Below are 22,940 nucleotides of genomic sequence, written 5' to 3' on the forward strand. Positions count from 1 at the left end.
TACATTACATTAAATTACAGTCTATGCTAATGAACTAATGGGGCTATCATTTTTGGTTTAGATATAATGCAATTATGTAAAAAATTGGTGAAATCAAATTATTGACAAGGCTTATCTGTAGGGCTGAAAAGCAACAGAACTTGGTATAAAATATGTATCTCAACATTTACAGTCCTGCGGACACATCATTGGAAACCACTTAAGAAAAAGGGCATAACCATTAAACAAGCTCTATGTCAAACACAAATGTCTTTATTAAATATATTGCTATAAGATACCACACACAGAGAAGATGATTAAACAATGGTTTGCCACCACACAATAAGAGTGAGTCACCTGCTGCAGCTGCAAAGAAAAATAATTCATGCATCTTAACATGATATACACGATGCACAAAACTTAATATACAATGTGCAAGGATTATTGTGCATAATATCGTCATACAAAAATAGAATCCACAACACAAATGAAAAATATAATTCAAAGATATCGATTGCCAAAATAATACCAATAAAAAACAATGCCGCATCCCAAACGTGAAGAAAATTAGGACAGTAACTAGCAGTATGACAAGAGAGCACGTATATTAATTCACCAGAGGTAGCTTTAACCCATCACAAATCTGATTTGGAAGTAGAGTCAACCCATGAACAGTGTTGTGTTATCAGGTTACTTTTAGAAGAACTGAATAGAACTTTCACCACCTCCACCAATTCAAGTTCTTAGCATCCATGAATAGGCTCTGCTGATTCTAGCGCAGTTGTAATTTTCCCTCTAGCCTCCATGTCTCCTGAGCCACTTGTGCAGTTAGTTTTGGTGCCTGATATACTAGTTAGACTAATGGCATAAGGGCGGTGTCAGGCAGGAGGTGTAATGCAGAGCTCCAATCAGAGGCAGCCAGTGTCAGAGCTCAGAATCACACCCCTTGTCTGCTCTTGCCTGACACCGCCCACCTGATAATACAGATCCTAAATAGCATAGCAGGCACCAAAACTAAATCCACCGATTGCTTGGAAACAGTGGGGAATAGAAAAAAAAATTCCAACTGTGCCAGAATCGGAGGAGCAGCAGCTGTTGAACTATGCAAAGAGCTGGACTTGTTAGAGATGGTGAAAGGTCCTCTATAACTTTTGATATACATTAATGAGGAAAGGTAAGCACATCTGTATTTCAAACTTTATTTAGTGAAGAATGATTACCTTGGACAAGGACAAAAAACACCTTTATCAGGGGCCATGGTGAAGAGTGAAAGACCAAACCATAAGCAGTGCATATATCCACAATGAGGAACTGAAACCAAATGACTACCCTGTAAACCAGAGTAGCTGAACCACGTTCATGTTTTATTACTAGGGTAAACCCCAGGTTATGTCACACTTATGTATCAGAAGGGGACCTATCATTTATTCACATATATCTGACAGCAATAAGAGAGCATTTGTACAACAATGCATTCTAAGATAAGATGCTCTTCTTTAAATAATTCTGGTACTCATGTCTTGACCTTTGTCCTTTTTCTGTAAAGCAACAGTTAAATTAACATTGTGGACAAACAACTATGTATTGCCTAGTGCCGGATTTAAAGTGCATGACAGGATTCTTTTTCACGTTTTGTTTTTTTTTCAGTCCATGCATCACCCCTCAGCCCATACACTGGCTGTATAATACAGTGTATTAATTTTGCCGAAAATGTACCTTTAAAATGAGTTTTATTGCTTTTCATTACCCTTATAGCACCAAATTAAAATATTTCAAGTGGCAATATACATAGATGAAGGATACACATACCTTTCAATCCCTTTAAATAAGACTAATGCAAAGCAATCAAGACACAATCCCCAAATATCTGTTTCATATGCGCTTCAGACATGCCGGCCTCCAATTGCTTACATCTATCTTGAGAATTAAGATAAAAATAAAAGTGGCACTACCAATCATGTTGTTAGCAGAACCTTACCTATCATTATTCATGGTCACAGCTAAAAGATTAGGATATACTTTCTTGCCAGTGAAGGCAGGAAAATGACACTGTGACTTAATCAGCCGTATCAGGATTTATGCTGAAGTCTCAACGAACAAGAGGCTTAAATATTAATGTGCAGAAACACTTAAGTGCAGAGATTTTAATTATATAAATGCATTTGTTTCTTAGTAAGCTGCAGTATGTGAACCGTGCAGTGGCAATATAAATCACCCAAGGGTTAATGTGTCACATCTTCCCATCTTAATTTTCATTTCTGCTACAGAAGCTGCTGCTCTTTGCATGTGAATAGAGGCTTTCTGTTGGTAAATTTGCAAGTGTTTGGGCATTACTGTCATTCTTCCCAACTAATTCAGTTATATGCCTTGACTGCACAAAGTGGAAGATGATAAGGCCAAAGATTTCCGCCTAGTGATTTAGAGATTTTGCTTCACATGTTGACATACAGTAGTGAATCTAATTTGGTTTGATTGTGCCTAAATAAAAATAAGTAAAATTCTACTAAATGTACTTAAGTGATAGCGATCTTTGGCTCATCTCAATCATTAGATGGTCACATTGTTTAACTATTTAATTACCAAGTTATTGCCCCAGTGACATGGGTTGTGCAGGACATGGCAAAGTTGGATACATATGACCTATCCATAATAATATTTCACATCTTGTTATGTATTATTTTGATTTACTATGGACTTTTTTGCTGGTTTTATTTTACAGTAATGTTTGTGATATATTATTTTTTCAAATGTAAGAGACATTAATATTGTACATTATTTGATATTCTTTGACATATCAGCCTTAGTTCCATATAGTTGCAAAATAGAACTTCTTTGGTCAACTTATAGAGCTGATCTGGATCTGCTGAGACCTAGTGCCTCGAGTCCCTACTGGGTAGGCATCACATGTTATATCACATGATTTCTAAAACTAATATAGCAAGCCTTGTATTATGCACTTGGCACTTACTGCACACCAGTATAATAACAGTGATAGTTGTTGGGGTTTGCGGGCCCAGGCCTATTCACAGCCTCTTCTGCATCCTATAGCAGAATGGGGAGTGGGGGGCAGCCTTGAACAGGACAGGGGAGGTAGGGAAATAGGCTGTACTTGCTGGGGATACTCCAGCAGGTATCGGCCTATAAAAAATAAAAGGTATTCTCACCTACCTGCAATCCCCTGCGACTGCTGCTGCCTCTTCTTCATTCACCCGTGCATAAGACATCTTATCGCAGGAGTTGTGATGACGTCTTATCATCACCGCCTGTGCTGAGATGCCGAGGTCTAAGCCAGCCCAGGACAGGTCCGCTCAGTTGTCTTTTCAGAGCGGCCTGTCTTGGGCTAGTTTAGAGAAAAACATAGTAAAATTGCCGCTCCTCCGAATGTGCCACCTGAGTTGGCTGCCTCTCCTTGCCTCATTAGCGGTGCGCCCCATGTAGGTAATAATGTACCAAAGAAATCTTCCTAGGTTACTGATTTTCTACACACACCTTGTAGAATAGGAACAAATAACATTTATAAACAGATGTATCTCATTGTTCAGTAGCCCAGATGGAAAAATGCTTTTTTGTTTCCATGAGAATTAGTGATGCTTCTGCAGAAATTTCAGTGTTTTATTCCATTTCAAGAGGTTTGGCTCCATTATATTGAATGGTACAATTTACATTTAGAGTTAAGTCCTGACCGGAATGATTACTATGAATGAAGCTTTAATATACTTTTTTCATACGTTTTAATGATTAAACGGGGACTTTCAAAAAGTTTTCAGGCATATTATGTAGCTCAATTAGCTTCACAATCTAAATGCCTTGTGCAAGAATATGCGTTATGTAATTAACTTGCAATTAAATAAATGCCAAAAGAAGAAATCATTAGATGTACTAAGTAAGTTGAAACATGTTTATTATGTTTCATAATTTATTATAAGGAAACGTATGAAAGATTTCTACAAAAACAAAGTCACTCCTTCAGATCCACAGTTCATAGAGGTAAACTTACACATATTCATAGTATTGAAAGTGTTCACTTGGAGGCAAATAAAAAATATAGAGAGAGAATCAAGAACTGATTAAATGAAACCTAAGCAACAGGAATTGTGGTACAAGTGGGCCATCATATGTTCGGCCCCATCTGGATTATGCAGTTCACTTCAATTATGAAGTTCATAGAAAGGATGTCAGAGTCGGAAAAGTTTCAATAGAGGGCCACAAAACTGATAAGGGGCATGAATGGCCTCAGTTATAAGGAGAGACTAAAGGAGTGAAGTCTGTTTAGTCTGGAGAAGAGGCGTTTAAGAGGAGATATGATAAACCTGTATAAATATATGAAAGGCTGTAATGGCTCTGAATCTGTGGAATAGCCTACTCCAGTAGCTGATCACAGCTGACAGCTACAAAAAAGGATTAGATGCCTTTTTAGAGCTAAACAGCATTGATGGTTATGGAAATGTATAGACTGTTATGATGTTTTCCATCCTCTGGTTGGACTTGATGGACATATGTTTGTTTGTTTTTTCAACCATACTAACTATGTAGCTATGTGGGTAACCTGACTTGTGGATCCACAGAAAGAAGAGGGACATGATACAAGAAGTCAAGTGTGGCTTATCCTGCAACTCCTCCATAATATCAGTTGCCTTCTATAATACAATAAATGTCCCAAGTGAACTAGATCACCTCAAAGCTTTTCCACCTTTAGTAAGGTAGCTAAGTACTCCAGGTTAACCATCATTTGTACAATAAATTTGGAGTAACATATTATGCATGTTAACCCAATAGATGGCTACATGGCAAGTAATAATTATTGCTATGGAAGAGATTGTGAAACAGCTGGTACTGGCTAATCAGCAGCAGATACATGCAGAAACTAATGCAGCGCAACAGGAGACCAACCGTCTTTTGGCCAAGCAGATGTCCATGTTGCTGGGTGCTCAGCAAAAGGCCGACCCAGCAAAGCCAGAGCCGGGATGCCAGAAAAGAGGTCTGTAAAGCGCTGACCAAGACGACGTAGAGGCCTATATAACTGAATTTGAAAGAGTGGCCACCTGTGAGAGGCTTCCACCGCAGTTCTGGCTCCTTTCTTAGTTGCTGAGCCCCAACAAGCTTATTTTGACCTGAATGAACAGGATGCATGTGATTACCAGTGCGTGAAGGCAGAGATCATTGCCCGACTGGGTGTGGACCAGAATGTTTGGGCTCAAAGAGTCCATGAGTGGGAATACCAGGAGGAGTTACCACCAAGGTCACAAATGCACCACCTTGTACAACTTGTCTGGAAGTGGCTCCAGCCAGAGACATTTACTCCAGCGCAGATTGTGGAGGGGTTGTCGTAGACCGGTACCTGAGGTCTTTACCGAGTAAGATCCAGAGGTGGGTGGGGCATGGTGACCCAAGAAATGCCAATGCATTGCTGGGGTTGGTAGAGCGATACTGTGCTACACAGTCCCTTGGGAAGGGGGGCCCCCAAATCCCACAAACTCCCAAGGCCCAGAGGGCCAATTTATCTTGGGCTCCCCAGGAAAAGGTAGTGACCCTGAGGAGAAGGACTGTCATATGCTGGCAGTGCCAGGAGCCAGGCCATATTGCGGCTAATTGTCCAAATGCCTCTGAGCCCATGGACTGCAGCCTGGGCCGGAGGGTGTCCCTCTATGCTGCCCCTGTCTACACTGCCGCCACCCCAGACATTGCTGATGAGCTCCACCTGTGCCAAGTGACCGTGGCTGGGTGCTTGGTGGTGGCACTACTGGATTCTAGCAGTCGGGTGACCCTAGTTAATGGGAGCTATGTTGACCACGGGACTGTCATCGGACGCACAGTTGGGGTACTATGCATACATGGAGAAACTATGATTGTCTCCATATAGACCCCCTGTGGAGAGAGCCAACATGAGGTAGGGGTTGTTAAGATCTTGCCCCATGACCTCATTCTGGGACGGGACTTTCCACTGTTTTGGACTCTGTGGTGGGGAAAGCAAGGGTCAGAGCATACAGCCCCAAGAATACCACAAGTGTTGTCTGGTCAGGTCCTTGAGCCTGAACCTAGTGACTAGGACTCTAGGGTTCCTACCGTAGGGGTGACCATGGTAAAAGAGGGTTGCGGCTCTATGTCTCCCCTAGAGGTAATGGCAGGTGAAGATTTAAAATTGTCTCATGATAACTTTGGTACTGCACAACACCAGGATCCCACTTTGCAAAGGGCCTGGAAAAATGTGATTGTGCTAGGGGGTCACCTAGGTGCCACCAAAAACGCTGGACCGCATATTGCAGCATTTTTATTGGACAGGGGTATATCATGAGGTTAAAGTTTTTTGTGAAACATGTCCAGAGTGTCAGTTGCATGCCCCCATGGCATATTTTCGAAGCCCCCTGGTATCTCTACTAGAGATGAGCGAACAGTGTTCTATCGAACACATGTTCGATCGGATATCAGGGTGTTCGCCATGTTCGAATCGAATCGAACACCACGTGGTAAAGTGCGCCAAAATTCGATTCCCCTCCCACCTTCCCTGGCGCCTTTTTTGCACCAATAACAGCGCAGGGGAGGTGGGACAGGAACTACGACACCGGGGGCATTGAAAAAAATTGGAAAAAGTCATTGGCTGCCGAAATCAGGTGACCTCCATTTTAGACGAATAGTGGATTTCAAATCCGGGTCATATGAGAATGTGAACTTTGTGACTATGAGACAGGGATAGCTGTACAGGCAGGGATAGCTAGGGATAACCTTTATTTAGGGGGGAATGTTATTAAAAATAACTTTTTGGGGCTCTATCGGGTGTGTAATTGTGATTTTTGTGAGATAAACTTTTTCCCATAGGGATGCATTGGCCAGCGCTGATTGGCCGAATTCCGTACTCTGGCCAATCAGTGCTGGCCAATGCATTCTATTAGCTTGATGAAGCAGAGTGTGCACAAGGGTTCAAGCGCACCCTCGGCTCTGATGTAGCAGAGCCGAGGCTGCACAAGGGTTCAAGCGCACCCTCGGCTCTGATGTAGGAGAGCCGAGGGTGCACTTGAACCCTTGTGCACCCTCAGCTCTGCTACATCAGAGCCGAGGGTGCGCTTGAACCCTTGTGCACACTCTGCTTCATCAAGCTAATAGAATGCATTGGCCAGCGCTGATTGGCCAATGTATTCTATTAGCCTGATGAAGTAGAGCTGAATGTGTGTGCTAAGCACACACATTCAGCTCTACTTCATCGGGCTAATAGAATGCATTGGCCAGCGCTGATTGGCCAGAGTACGGAACTCGACCAATCAGCGCTGGCTCTGCTGGAGGAGGCGGAGTCTAAGATCGCTCCACACCAGTCTCCATTCAGGTCCGACCTTAGACTCCGCCTCCTCCGGCAGAGCCAGCGCTGATTGGCCGAAGGCTGGCCAATGCATTCCTATGCGAATGCAGAGACTTAGCAGTGCTGAGTCAGTTTTGCTCAACTACACATCTGATGCACACTCGGCACTGCTACATCAGATGTAGCAATCTGATGTAGCAGAGCCGAGGGTGCACTAGAACCCCTGTGCAAACTCAGTTCACGCTAATAGAATGCATTGGCCAGCGCTGATTGGCCAATGCATTCTATTAGCCCGATGAAGTAGAGCTGAATGTGTGTGCTAAGCACACACATTCAGCACTGCTTCATCACGCCAATACAATGCATTAGCCAGTGCTGATTGGCCAGAGTACGGAATTCGGCCAATCAGCGCTGGCTCTGCTGGAGGAGGCGGAGTCTAAGGTCGGACCTGAATGGAGACTGGTGTGGAGCGATCTTAGACTCCGCCTCCTCCAGCAGAGCCAGCGCTGATTGGTCGAGTTCCGTACTCTGGCCAATCAGCGCTGGCCAATGCATTCTATTAGCCCGATGAAGTAGAGCTGAATGTGTGTGCTTAGCACACACATTCAGCTCTACTTCATCAGGCTAATAGAATACATTGGCCAATCAGCGCTGGCCAATGCATTCTATTAGCTTGATGAAGCAGAGTGTGCACAAGGGTTCAAGCGCACCCTCGGCTCTGATGTAGCAGAGCCGAGGCTGCACAAGGGTTCAAGTGCACCCTCGGCTCTCCTACATCAGAGCCGAGGGTGCGCTTGAACCCTTGTGCAGCCTCGGCTCTGCTACATCAGAGCCGAGGGTGCGCTTGAACCCTTGTGCACACTCTGCTTCATCAAGCTAATAGAATGCATTGGCCAGCACTGATTGGCCAGAGTACGGAATTCGGCCAATCAGCGCTGGCCAATGCATTCTATTAGCCCGATGAAGTAGAGCTGAATGTGTGTGCTAAGCACACACATTCAGCACTGCTTCATCACGCCAATACAATGCATTAGCCAGTGCCGATTGGCCAGAGTACGGAATTCGGCCAATCAGCGCTGGCTCTGCTGGAGGAGGCGGAGTCTAAGATCGCTCCACACCAGTCTCCATTCAGGTCCGACCTTAGACTCCGCCTCCTCCAGCAGAGCCAGCGCTGATTGGCCGAATTCCGTACTCTGGCCAATCAGCACTGGCTAATGCATTGTATTGGCTTGATGAAGCAGTGCTGAATGTGTGTGCTTAGCACACACATTCAGCTCTACTTCATCGGGCTAATAGAATGCATTGGCCAGCGCTGATTGGCCGAATTCCGTACTCTGGCCAATCAGCACTGGCTAATGCATTGTATTGGCTTGATGAAGCAGTGCTGAATGTGTGTGCTTAGCACACACATTCAGCTCTACTTCATCGGGCTAATAGAATGCATTGGCCAATCAGCGCTGGCCAATGCATTCTATTAGCGTGAACTGAGTTTGCACAGGGGTTCTAGTGCACCCTCGGCTCTGCTACATCAGATTGCTACATCTGATGTAGCAGTGCCGAGTGTGCATCAGATGTGTAGTTGAGCAAAACTGACTCAGCACTGCTAAGTCTGCATTCGCATAGGAATGCATTGGCCAGCCTTCGGCCAATCAGCGCTGGCTCTGCCGGAGGAGGCGGAGTCTAAGGTCGGACCTGAATGGAGACTGGTGTGGAGCTATCTTAGACTCCGCCTCCTCCAGCAGAGCCAGCGCTGATTGGTCGAGTTCCGTACTCTGGCCAATCAGCACTGGCCAATGCATTTCTATGGGGAAAAGTTAGCTTGCGAAAATCGCAAACTGACAGGGATTTCCATGAAATAAAGTGACTTTTATGCCCCCAGACATGCTTCCCCTGCTGTCCCAGTGTCATTCCAGGGTGTTGGTATCATTTCCTGGGGTGTCATAGTGGACTTGGTGACCCTCCAGACACGAATTTGGGTTTCCCCCTTAACGAGTTTATGTTCCCCATAGACTATAATGGGGTTCGAAACCCATTCGAACACTCGAACAGTGAGCGGCTGTTCGAATCGAATTTCGAACCTCGAACATTTTAGTGTTCGCTCATCTCTAATCTCTACCTATTATCGAGTTGCCCTTTGAAAGGATTGCCATGGACTTGGTACGTCCTTTAGTTAAGTCCGCTCGAGGGCATCAGAATATTTTGGTAGTCATGGATTATACTACCCGATATCCTGAAGCCATCCCTCTATGGCACACATCTCAAAGTTGATAGCCAAAGAGGAGTTTTCTCAGCTGAGAAGGATTTTGTTTCGTTTATTCTGTGGCTTTGCAAAAGCAGTGTATGTGCTACATGTGAATAAAGCCTGAACTTGTGTGCAATCCAGTGTCTGTGTCCCTGTTTCCTGCACTGCTACTGAGCATCTACCTGAGCGATTCCCATCAATATATATATATATATATTTGGACATTAAGGGCCAATTTGCAAGAAAAATCCACCCACTTCCCCTATGTGAGAACTGTCCCTCTGTTTTTTGGAATATGTGATACAAAATACTTTTACTTATTTTCCAGTATTGCAGCTGCAGCCAGGGAGTTGTAGAGTGCTTGGGCGGTGGGTGGAAACTCTTCATTTACTAGGAAGCTTCTGTCTTTAGACAAGGAGTCTTTTCAGTTTAGACTTGAATGTGCACATTACATAGAAAACATCCTGACAGGCTGCACAATTCCTGTAATGTGCAGACTTTTTTCATTATGGAAACTGACAATATCAAGTTTTTCAGAAAATCTAAACGCCTCTTTCAGTTACAACAATACACTTTAAGCTCACGAATGGGAACATGAGTTACCATTCTATGACTGCTTTTCATTTTTACCGAGCTTTTGTTGACTGTATATGCAAGTGCATCAAACAGTATTGAAATAAGAATTCAACAATACCTGTTGTTGTCCGCAAAATAGTTGGCTAAAAAATAGAAAAGTAACAAATAAAATTACAAAAAAATCTGACAAGTTCTTTTATATTATATTCTAGTATGTCAGTATTGAGTTATATTATGTAGAATTTAATATGGTATATAAGAAAAATGTGATTGTTTTTTTCTAAATTGCAGTTCCTTTATGTCAGTTGAAAGTCTGCCAAGAGGTGAGTTGAGAACAAAGATGTATGGGTAGGCAGTAGTATAGCTGAAGATTCTTGAGCCAAAGTGTCAATCTAATAGTTGTCATTGTGTCCAGAGGAGAGAACTTAGAAAATCAGAGGTAATGTAGAGGAAATACTTCTATGCAGGAATACAGTGTCTTATAGAGATAACATACTTCAGAACAAACAACACCTACTCTATATAGCACAGGATTAGTATAACTGCTGGGAATGTGGGAAAATGTGTTAGCACTGTGACCATTTTAAAGCAGTCTAAGGCTAATGTTAGGAAATGATTACAATTGTAGTTAAAGGAAAACTTCTGTGAAAACAGTTTTCCATATTTAGAATCAGTAGCATCTCTGCGGAGAGGACAGTGTAGTTATCCTCCCCCTCTATATTTTTCTAAATAAGCTAAAAAAAACCATACGTATATGACTAAGTACATTGAACTGTTATCTTCTTCATAATAACATTGACTGGAGCTGTTGTTCCATCAGCACTAACTGTAATAGGAGTTACTGCCCTCCCCGTTGGAAAAAAAAATGTTTGGAATAGTCCATGTATGAAAACAATGATATAATAAGGACCTTGTGAAGGTTATTGTTAATTTTTTATAGTGAATTTCACCAGTAGGAATTACTTAGAATCTCTAGTAAAAACTTGACTACCACCTAATAAAAAATTTTGTAAGGTCAGAAACCACAATGAGTGCTGACCATGTAGTGTGACACTACTAAATCTTTACTCTATGCTTCTAGCACTGAGCTGTCAATATTGTTTTTTCATTTTTCTGAATTAACCTATACCAGAAATATCCAATTTGGGGATCCTTGGTTAACATGGTGGCCAATGACTAAACACCAGCCTACCTCAGGAAGGTCAAGAGACTGCAACAGTGGAAGAAACTCATCTCCTTTCCACTGACTTGTTTTGAAATATTCAAACAATGTTCCAGGATGAACTAGCAAAAGGTATGGTGCAATTTAACCCACAAGTCCAGGATTTTGGATGCAGGCTTTCTGCTGTTGAGATCAAAATCGATGAGGTAGTAGTAGTGCTGCTTGACACTGACAGGCACAAAATCTTGGAACATACCACTCAGATTGAATCTCTAAAGCTGAAGCTAGAGTACCCCGAGAACTGTTCCTGTAGAGCAAATATTTGTATCCGAGACCTCCCAGAGTCTATAAGAGCACTGAAGGACACTGTTACTGTGCTCAGCCTGAATTATTCTGCATACACCGGGCCCTGGTTCACTCACATAACTCAGAAAGTCCATGTGATGTCATTCTACGACTCTGTTATTCCGAGATACAGGACCATGTTTTGACACTTGCCCATGACTTACTTGTTTTGCCTGGATTGCCGCCTAAAGTACATCTACCCTAGAGAGAAGATGGCAGCTATAATAAATTACACTTTAACAAGTTTATTACCAATGGGGATTCCAGTTTTCCCTTAATTTTCAAATGAACTACCACACTTATATGGTACGCATGTTCTGGAGGCTCTTTGCATTGAAGTGATTAATTGGGACAATGCAACACTCTCTCCATGTTTGCGTCGACACAAATGAGATTGTGGAACCCAACTAAATTGGTGATGAAGTCATCCCACAACTTCAAGACGTCTTACCCAAGCTCCGATGGGGTGATCAAAGTTTTTCTCTTTGGCCAATGTTGAACTCTAATGATTTAGAGCTCCATTGGACACTCTGTTGAGTCTCTCAGGTTTGCACTTTTATATTGCATTTGACTCATCTCAGGTCCGTCTCTAAGGGAGCGTTCACGCTACTGTTGTAACAATCTTGCACAGACATTAGCATCGGACACTAGCTATGTCCGTTAAATTTTGCATTGATTTAAATGGACATCGGGTGCGTTGTTTTACTGTCCGTGGGTGTTCTTAACTGTCCGTTCACAAATATGTCTGATTTTTCAAGTGAACAGCAAAACCTACATGTAAATCAGACAATTTCAAATTCCTCTCCCTACCATAACCTCCCAGGTGAGAGATATAATGATTGCCTCCATAACCTCTGAAGGAGTGGAGGATGCTATTAAAAAAATAAAATTACGAAAAGCCCCAGAACCTGATGGGTGGTTCTTTATGTATTACAAAAAGTCTTCTGCTGTTTTTACTGCTTATATTGTCTCTTATTGTAACCATATTACAGAGGGTAATAAGAGGCCATGTAATGACTTAGACACCCTGATCACTGTAATCCCTAAGTCAAACAACGACCATACCCTCCCAGCAAACCATCGCCCTATATTCCTCATTAATCTGGATACTAAATGACTGACTTTGATTCTGGCTAAGCATCTGAATGCACTGCTACCCCTTCTGGTCCATCGTGATCACATAGGATTTGTCCTGGGCAAGCAAGCCCAAGTTAACATCCAGAAAGAGCTGAATTTCTTACACTGCTTTAATTATGGAAGCACTAGCTGCTTTACATCATCCTCCAAGTGGTTCCAAACTACTATTTATGATGCAGTGGGAGGAAGACTTCCACACTACTCTAAAGTTATCTGAATGGCAACAATGTTGTGAAACGCTGAGCAGAGGCAGTTGGCATGCTTCTTTGATGAACACTTACATACAAATTCTCCACCGTTGCTATTTTGTCCCGACTAGATTACACAGCATCTATCTGTCCCTCTCTCCCCGATGTTTTAGAAGTTGTAATTCAAGAGGTACCATGTACCAAATATGTTGGTCCTGCACAATAGTGTCCAAGTTCTGGGATATAGTACTAAGAATGAGAAGCATGGTCACTAATAGAGATTGCCATCTCTCTTCGATGTTTTATTTCTGGGAATTCTGCCTTGCTCAGTTTCTTTTACTAGCCCCCAAGAATCACATTGTTTTTCAGTGGTGGTCTCCGTCCCTATGCTTTTCTGTGGTTGTGAAACGGATCACTGATATGATTAATGTGAAAATGAATGCCATCCGTTTTGATGTGGCGGACCAGTTTAATAGTATGTTAGGTGGCTGTCTGTCATCCACCTACGCTCCCAATGTACATTATGTCCTTTCTCTTTGAATGCCGGACTGATTTAATTGTTTCTAATGGTGTTCCTTCTTCATTTTGGTACCATTGCACTGTTGAATGTCAAACTGTAATTTATATTGCAATGTATCTTCTTGATATAGCATATTTGATATATGCATTGGAAGGTTGTATCCATTGTAACACACATTGTTTTTGTTATACTTTTGAATAAGTGTATATTTTTGAGACTAAAATGCAGCAGATTGCAATGTCAGACTTTAGTCACAGTACAATCGAAAGTTCAAGATCTTTGTGACAAAGCAGGGTCATATGTTTGACTTCTACAAGACATTAACTGATCTAGCATGACCTGACAGTCTTAAAACAGGTTGAATTGTCGACATATATTAAATCAAGCCTTACCCCAAAGTACTGACATGTCAGAAATGCCATGTTATATAGCTTAATTAAAGGAAAAACTCTAGATAAGACAGTCATTGTGAAACAGTGGAAATGAAAAGCACAACTTATTAACATATTCAGACATTAGTCTATATAACTAGAGGCATCAGTAATTGGACTCTTTGCAGTACAGCAGTCAGTCCACTGCCCAGTAACACAAAGGTTCAGATCCTGATGGGAATAAACTACAACCCAACACATCAGAGTCATCTAAGTCCCCTGAATATTTATAAATAAGATGAGATGGCTAGAGTAAATTTTAATGTCATGCAACAGAGTAGGGTCCAAAGAGCAGTCAAGTACTTACGGCAGCCATGCCTAATGATAGGTTCCTGTCTTTGGATCCATTCACGTGGAGTTTTCTAACGCGGAATTTGCGTCATAACCCGTGCGGGAAAAAAAGCCTCCCATTGACTTCAATGGGTTCCTTTTTCCGCCGAAAAAGGAACCCATTGAAGTCAATGGGAGGCTTTTTTTCCGTGCGGATTCTGACGCAAATTCTCCGTCAGAATCCATGCCAGAAAACTCTGTGTAAATGGTCCCTTTCTCTCTCCATCCGTCTTGTATGTCACTACTAATAGTAATAGTAATAATTAAAAGGTTGCTGATGAGAGACTTCTCAATAGTATTTTCTCAAAAAACTATTTTTGTATATTTTTCCTTTAACATCTCATTATATAAACATTTTTCAATAACCAATGCAAAAAATGTTATAACTATGAGCAAGAGTTAAAGAGGACCTGTTATCAAGTAAAAAAAAAAATACATACCATGTTTCTCCAAAAATAAGACCGGGTCTTATATTATTTTTTGGTCTGAAGGATAGGTTAGGGATTATTTTCAGGGGATGGCTCTTTTTATTTTTTTTTATTTATTTATTTTTTCTATTACCAACAATCGACTCACTAGACCCCTTGCACCCAAAACAGTTTAGAGTTGGCAAGTGCTAATGGTGGATGGGATCTCACACACAGATCTGTGTCACTCCTGTCTCAGCCTCCTTGCCATTGCATCAGCATTCCACTGCAGCCAAGTGTAGCAGTTGGCTTCCCCTGGTGACCGGAGGCAGCCACAATGTAGCCATGCCAGTGGGACTACCTGTTCTGTGTGTGAGAAACCAGTACTACCGGTAGTCAGCCCTTATTGTTGTAGACAATGCTCTTGCTAGTGCCATCTTGTACAGATAGCTCCATTAGAGTCAATGTGTGACTCTGTTGGCGGTGCAATTATTTTTCGTGTGTCTGCTTTCATTGATGAAGGGCCTACTGTATCAGTTCTGCTGTATTCTATTTGCTTTTGTTTTTACATGTATAGTCTGGAAACTTTTTTTTTTTTTTCTAACGAACTGAAGCTAGGGCTGATTTTCAGAGTAGGGTTTATTTTTTGCATTTGGGCTTATTTTTGGAAGAGGGTTTATTTTTGGAGGAGAGTTTATATTTCAAACATACTCCAAAAAATCTTGAAAAATCATGCTGACTTATTTTTGGAGTAGGTCATATTTTCGGAGAAACATTGGTACATCATATGATTGTAATTGCGATCTTAATTTTTTTTTTTAATCAGTCCACCCATTCAAAAGATATGGCCCATGGAAGGTTACTGCTTTCACCAAATGGGCAGTTTTGTTTTTCTGCCCACCAGAAGAATAAAAGCTGATTTACATACAATCTTTCAGGGCTACAACTTTTAAATGGGAGGACTGGCTAAAAAAAAAAGCCAAATTACTCAGGCACAATATATGTCATGTAACTTTTTGTATTTGATGTTAGGGCGTCTTTAAGTATTAATGAAAACTCAAAAATACAAGATAAAAAATATTTTTTGTGGGAAAATCCTTTCAAACTGGCAGGTGACATTTGCTAAGATAATCGTTCTTTTCACTATAACTTGCATCATATTTGATATGTAAAATGTTGAAAAAGAGATTGGATTAAAAAAAGTAATTTACTTCCATCTATTTTTTTCTCATAAGCACATATTACTGAAATAATAAGAAAATTATTATATTTAGCTGTTTTGGGAAGATTAAATGTTTGTATTTTTAATATTCCAAGTGTCATCTAGAATGATGTTATCTAATTGCTATATCTAAAAGACTATTGTATCTTGTTATCTGTTGCTGGCAACATTGAATTAAGCTTCATACATTATAGGATAACTGTGGACTTGTATTTGCAAACGTCTCAGCAGTTCATATGGATAACATATATACTTTGTCACCACCTAGTGGCCATCTTTAAGAAAATTCACCTCCAATCCAGTTGCTGTGTAAGGTTAAAATATTCATGAAGTACATGTTTTAGGTGCTTTTAGTTTTATGAGGCTTATTACTAACATGATGTTTTTGTTAAATAATGTTTTTACAATATTACACTACACTACATATTCCAGTTATCTTTGGACTATAATAGACATGCTTATACACAAATAACTGGTGTCAGTGTGCTCCAAGGATGGCCTTATTGTTGTACTATAAACGTGTTAAAAATCATAATTCTTTTTTTCACTTGGACATATTCATGAACTCTCTTCTTTGCTTTGTTTGTTTAAAGATCATTAGTCTGTGCTATTGCTAATTGTAGTCAGCCACGTACATTATCAATGCAATGCTCTTTTTGTCCGTTTTATTCTATTGTAATTTCATAGTATAGAGCCTGTAGATTAAATATAAACATGGAACAAATCTTATGCAACAGTAAACTTTACAACTATGTCACAGCTGCATAAAACCGTAATCCTGCTGTTTATTTAATAGTTGGTAGTTTATATAATAAAATAAGTGTGTATAGGTGAATAGGCTCACAATCTAAATTTCCTATCATTTTGGAGTGTAAGAGGAAACAGACACATACACAGCAAAAATATTTTTATTGTTCTTAGCTGGATTTGAACCCAGGATTCCAGTACTGCAAGACCATAATGCTAACCACTGAACCACTCTGCTTCCATCTTTGATAAGTAAGTAGCACAATGATTAATTCCAGGCTATTTGTCATTACTGAGAGGGTGAAACACTATATACCTGGATGTAGTTATACCTGCACTCAGTTGTAGGGTCACAAATTCTGTCATTAATAATTAAAACACTGATAAATTCCAAGCTGTCTCTTACTGAGTGGGTGCACACTATATACCTGGATGTAGTTCTAACTGCACTTAGTTCAGTGACCACAAGTGATTAAACAGTTAATATTATGAAGCACCTGTGACCCCAAAACTGAGTGCAGTTATAACTATATTCAGGTACATAGTGTGTCACCCCCACAGTGATGATAAATATCCTGGAATTAATCAGTGTGACACTTATTAGTGATAGCCTTGTCACCCCAGAATTGAGTGCAGTTATAACTACATCCAGGTATATAGTGCATCACCCCTTCAGTAATGAGAAATATCCTGGGATTAATCACTTACTTATTAGTGACAGTACCTATGGCCCCAAGAGTGAGTGCAGTTATAACTACATCCAGGTACATAGTATGTCACTCCCTCAGAAGTAAGAAATAGCCTGGAATTAATCAGTGTGACACTTGCTTATTAGTGATGGCCCCTGTGACCCCAGAACTGAGTGCAATTATAACTACATCCAGGTATATAATGTGTCACCCCCTCCGTAATGAGAAATATCCTGGAATTAATCACTTACTTATAAGTGACAGTATGTATGGCCCCAGAACTGAGTGTAGTTATAACTACAGTCAGGTATATAGTGTGTCACTCCCTCAGTAATAAAAAATAGCCTGGAATTAATCAGTGTGACACTTTTTAGTGACATCTCCTGTGACCCCATAACTGAGTGCAGTTATAACTACATCCAGGTACTTAGTGTGACGTCCCCTCAGAAATGAGAAATAGCCTGGAATTAATCAGTGTCACTTATTAGTGACGTATCCTGTGACCCCAGAACTGAGTGCAGTTATAACTTCATTCAGGTATATAGTGTTTCATTCCCTCTGGAATCAATCAGTGTCACTTATTAGTGATGTACCCTGTGACCCCAGAACTGAGTGCAGTTATAACTTCATTCAGGTATATAGTGTTTCATTCCCTCTGGAATTAATCAGTGTCACTTATTAGTGACGTATCCTGTGACCCCAGAACTGAGTGCAGTTATAACTACATTCAGGTATATAGTGTTTCATTCCCTCTGGAATTAATCAGTGTCACTTATTAGTGACATATCCTGTGACCCCAGAACTGAGTGCAGTTATAACTACATTCAGGTATATAGTGTTTCATTCCCTCTGGAATTAATCAGTGTCACTTATTAGTGACAGCACTTATGACCCCAGAACTGACTGCAGTCATGTCTGTGTGGCACCACCCTTAGTGTTGTTAATGTGTTAAGTTTGATGATAACCTCTGCTACATCTTTATGTGGATGATAGTTATTGAGAGTGATGGCCGATAGCTGTATGAATAGATAAATGACAGTTGTTTAATTGGTTAGACAACTGATACCAAATTATGTAACCATTTGTTTAAAAAAAATTACTGCATTGTAATGGCTTCATAATATTAACTGTTTCATCTGCCTAGCCATATAATCTATTTCTGTTCTTCTGACACTAGTTGCTTGGGGAATTTTCACATTTACAAATAAGGTAATACATGTATCTCACTTATTTCATTTCTGGTTCAGTTAAATACACTTGGTCAGCAGGTTACTAATTAATATAAATTATCCACGTGATATTGTATCAGCATGGGGATGATACAAGATGAATTACCGTAGGTCATAAAAGACATGGCTGCTAATGTAGACTGTCCATATGCTTGTTTAATTGTATAAAACCACACAGTGAAATTCAGCGCAGTATGAATAATGAAATAAATGGCTTGCTTGCCATGGACTACTATCATTAATGTCTGTAAGTTCGTTTTTGTAAATTAGGTCTCTTTTTTCAACTATTTCCTTAAACTGTTAAAATATTTGTTGATTAGCTCAATGTTTTACTCTATGCACAGCGGTGGTCAAATTGCACTTATATACAAATATTTTCACCCTTAAAGGGTTTGTCCGGAAGACACTGATGAGTTGAAGCCAGTGATGAAGTAAGGAGCCATCCGCTCTCTGCTTCACCACCCAGCTGCTGTCTTTGCTCCATATGTCCTGGGAGCAGGAGGTGCAATGTAGTGACGTCACTTATTGTGCCTGTTACTACTTTAAAGACTCCGAGACGTGAGTGAAGAGTGTTGTGGGAAAGGGGAATTTTAAGGTTTGTTTTTTCTCTTTGATATATACAGTTAGGGACATGAAACTGTGGGGTAGCCTGAGGGATCAGGGGACATGATACTGTAGGGGCAACCTGGGGGCTGGGGGAACATGGCAGTATACAGGCAACTTGAAGGGACACATGACCCTGTGGGAGCAACTGTGGGGTGGCAGGACATGAATCTGGGGGGTAACCTTGAGGGGGACATGAAAATTTTGGGGGAACATGACACTGAGGGAACAATTTGATGGGGACATAAAACAGTTGGGGAAACCTGGTGGGGCATGACACTATGCGTACAAACTAGGGAGTGGGGGACATGATACTGTGGGGGCAACCTGAGGGGTGGGGGGGACATCATTCTGAGGGGGCAACCTCAAGAATGAGGGGACATGATACTGTGGTGGCAACCTGAGGGGTTGGGGACATGATAGTGTGGAAGCCTCCCAGGGATTGGGGGGACATGATACTGTGGGGGCATGCTGAGGAGGACATGACAGTGTGGGAGCAATTTTGGGGGGACACGTGACACTATGAGGGAAACGGGGGTGGGGGGGACATGAATTTGGGGGGTAACCTGGAGGGAGTCATGAAAATATGGGGGCAACCTGGAAGGGGACAATATGAGGGGTATTATATTGTATGGGGCTACTAGGGAGGCATTATACTGTGTGAGTTCCACTAAGGGACATTATATTATGTGGGGGGCATTAAATGGACATTATAATTTGTGCAGGTCAAGTATTTCTAAGCAGTGGTGATGGAGGGCCCATTTATGAAACCTTAGCACAGGGCCCACCAATGTGTTAAAATGACCCTTCCCCCCATGCTTATGTTTTAAATTACTTGGGTTGCCAAAAATCTATATTTGCCTAGATATATTCTCCCTTATTCTACCACTGTTCAGTTTCTGGAAAGTTTTTTTTTTTTTTCCAATGTATATAGAGATATATAGGGCTCACAATCTACATTTTTCCGTATCAGTATGTCTTTGAAGTACGTGAGAAAATCCACAGAAACACAGGGAGAACATACAAACTCCTTGCAGATGATGTCCTTGGCAGGATTCAAACCCAGGATACCATGTTGCCCCAGTTTCTGGAAAGTTTTAATGGTTTAAACTCTTGTCATTTTAATTTGTTATGAACTGGTAGAAAGAAAAAAAAAGAACTTTTTTTATGACTTGTAATCCTTTCATCTTATAACTCATCAATCTATATAGAATGTGTTTATAAATAAGTTACACTGAGCATGAATTTATCGTGCTTAGTGTCCAATGTTTGGTATCGTAAAATGTATTGTATGTCTATAAAAGTTTGAGGACTCAGGTAAAATAGAGAGATTGGTTAGTGAAGCTGAAGTCTTATGCACTTAACTGTGCACTTACTTGACCTCTTCTTACCAACAGGTCATCTGCATTGTTTCCTGGGATCAGTTTTCTTACATATTATATATCAAGTTTAATGATGCTGAGATACAGTTTGATAGTTGATGTAATACTAACATTGCTGAAATAGTTTTACTTTAGTTGACTTATGGCTTCTTGTCAAGCTTTATATACTCAAAGTGATAATTTTCTTTTAAGCTTTTCTCTCAAGTTGAATCAGAAAATGAAGTGTGGATGCTAAACTAAGTTTTCGTCAACCAAGCAGCCACAGTATAGGCCCACATAGTGTATTAATACCTACATATATGCCATACAACAGTTATTTATAAAGGTCAAGGAACAGGTTTGTAACCATTTAAATTGAATCTATGTACAGTATTTGTTTATACAGCTACTTTGCAGACCTATGCATATCCATAAATGAAGACTACAATTCTTGTGTGCATTAAGTCCTTGCAGACATAATGTATGTTACTCCTTGTTGAATACCCCTTCTCCTTGCTATTTTAGAACTGGAGGCAAAGCAAATAGAGTGACATATGGATTGCAGGATCATTCATGCACACAGGAACTTTGTAACTGACAACCATGGAAACACATGAGTTGTACCAAACAAGCCCTGTTTCTGCATAGATTGTAAACTCTCATGAGCAGAGTCCTCACTTCTATTGTTTGTTATGTAAATTATTTCGTTACATTGTTATGTCTAATATTGTTTTGCTCATGTACCCTCTAATTTGTAAAGTGCTTCAAAGACTATTTGCAATTTGTTTAACTGTTTAGATACCCTGGGTTAAGACAAATTGTTACAAATAGTGCACAGATTCTTAAAGGATGCACATAATAATGTATATAATGGGTAGATTACTATATAAAACTTGTGTACATGTTGCCCTTTTTCATTTACAGTGCAGTACCTGATTATTTTTAACAACATTTTACCCTACATATGTGTACAAAGCCAACAAATCAATATCTAACAGGGTAAACAGATGGGAACTAGAAGCATCAATGGCAGTTTTATTGCTTTTTAATCTGGAATTGAGCGAGGTGAATGCATAACTTGTACTGTCTTTGATTTTAATCCAGATTTCTTTTTTCTGTAAGAGGTATCTAAGCAATAAATTAGAGGTTGTTATATTAACATGTTTCCATTTCCTTCTTTTAGTTTAACAGCAATGCTCATGATGTCAGCTGCTTCCATCACCTAGTTCAAGCAAACGTTAGAAATAAGAAGGTTCTTAAAGAAGCAGTCAATAACATCACTGCCAAGGGAACTACAGACTATAAGCAAGGCTTCAAATTTGCTTTTGATCAGCTTCGTAATGTAAGTATATAATACAATGGCAGTCATTTACCACATACTATAAATGGAATGTTAGTCACCAAGGAGTCTTACTGAAAGCTTCAAAGATGTTGTCTTATATTGTTTATAGCCACTGGAGACTCGGCATAGATACTCAAGGGGCTCCAGTTCTACAAGTGAGGAATATCCGCACATAAATGCATGTGTTCCTGTTTTGTAGAATATTTATGCTGGTTATGGTGTTATAAACCTGAATGACATGAGTGACAACAAACATCTGTCCTATTGCAAAAAAGGCCTAAACTAGGAAAATACTGGTAAAGCATCTACATCTACTCGGTGCCTTCTATATTTACTTATGCTCTTCCTCTACCTTGCAAGGGTTAAACTATCATTAAAGGGGTTATTTGCCTTCACAAAATTGATGGCCTATTCTTAACAAACACCATCAATTTTAGATTGGTGAAAGTCTGACTGTGGTAATCCCCTGTAAATCAGCAATTTTCTCTGAGTTTGCCACTGCTAACTTTGCTTACATGCTGGGCACTGTACTACTCACAAGCTATAATTTTGATAGCGGTGGTTATGGGTACTACAAGTCTGTTGGACAATCCTGCAATACACATAACCACTGCTACTAAAAGTACAGCAAGTGAGCAGTACAGTGCCCGATATATAACTAATGCTGGATCTTTGCACTGACCTGATATGTTGGAGGTCTTGACAGTTGTATAAATTCCACTTGACTTTATGGAGAATCATTCTTAAATACAGACACTAAAAAAACCAAACCTTTAGTGGCACAATTGTAGTATACATTTAGCTTCTTAGGGTTGGTTCACATCTGCATTGGTATTCCGTCTGGGGGAGTCCACATGGGGACCCCCCTGAACGTAATACCAAATGTAATTGCAAGCGCTGTGCAGTAAAAGCACACGGACCCCATAGACTATAATGGAGTCCGTGTGTTTGCCGCGTGCTTCCCGCATGAATTATGTGGACAGGAAAGTAGATTGTGAACTACTTTCCTGTCCGCATGTTCTGTGCCGAGATCTGGCAGTAAGAACACGGACCCCATTATAGTCTATGGGGATCCATGTGCTTTTAATGCACAGTGATTGATTGCAATTGAGTTTGGTATTCTGTTCAGGGGGTCCCCATGC

At 40.6% G+C, this 22,940-nt stretch overlaps 1 protein-coding gene across 7 annotated transcripts in view; it reads left to right on the forward strand.

Moving 5' to 3' along the window:
- CACNA2D1 (calcium voltage-gated channel auxiliary subunit alpha2delta 1) overlaps positions 1-22,940 on the forward strand; it is a 561,607-nt gene that overhangs the window by 415,514 nt on the left and 123,153 nt on the right. For all 7 annotated transcript variants that reach the window (XM_075274041.1, XM_075274040.1, XM_075274043.1 and 4 more), the window contains exon 11: positions 21,640-21,798. In XM_075274041.1, the coding sequence (XP_075130142.1) occupies positions 21,640-21,798 (159 nt within the window). The remainder of the gene's footprint in view (positions 1-21,639; positions 21,799-22,940) is intronic.

The sequence above is a fragment of the Leptodactylus fuscus genome, chromosome 5 (genome assembly GCF_031893055.1).
Source record: "Leptodactylus fuscus isolate aLepFus1 chromosome 5, aLepFus1.hap2, whole genome shotgun sequence".
Taxonomy (NCBI): Eukaryota; Metazoa; Chordata; class Amphibia; order Anura; family Leptodactylidae; genus Leptodactylus; species Leptodactylus fuscus.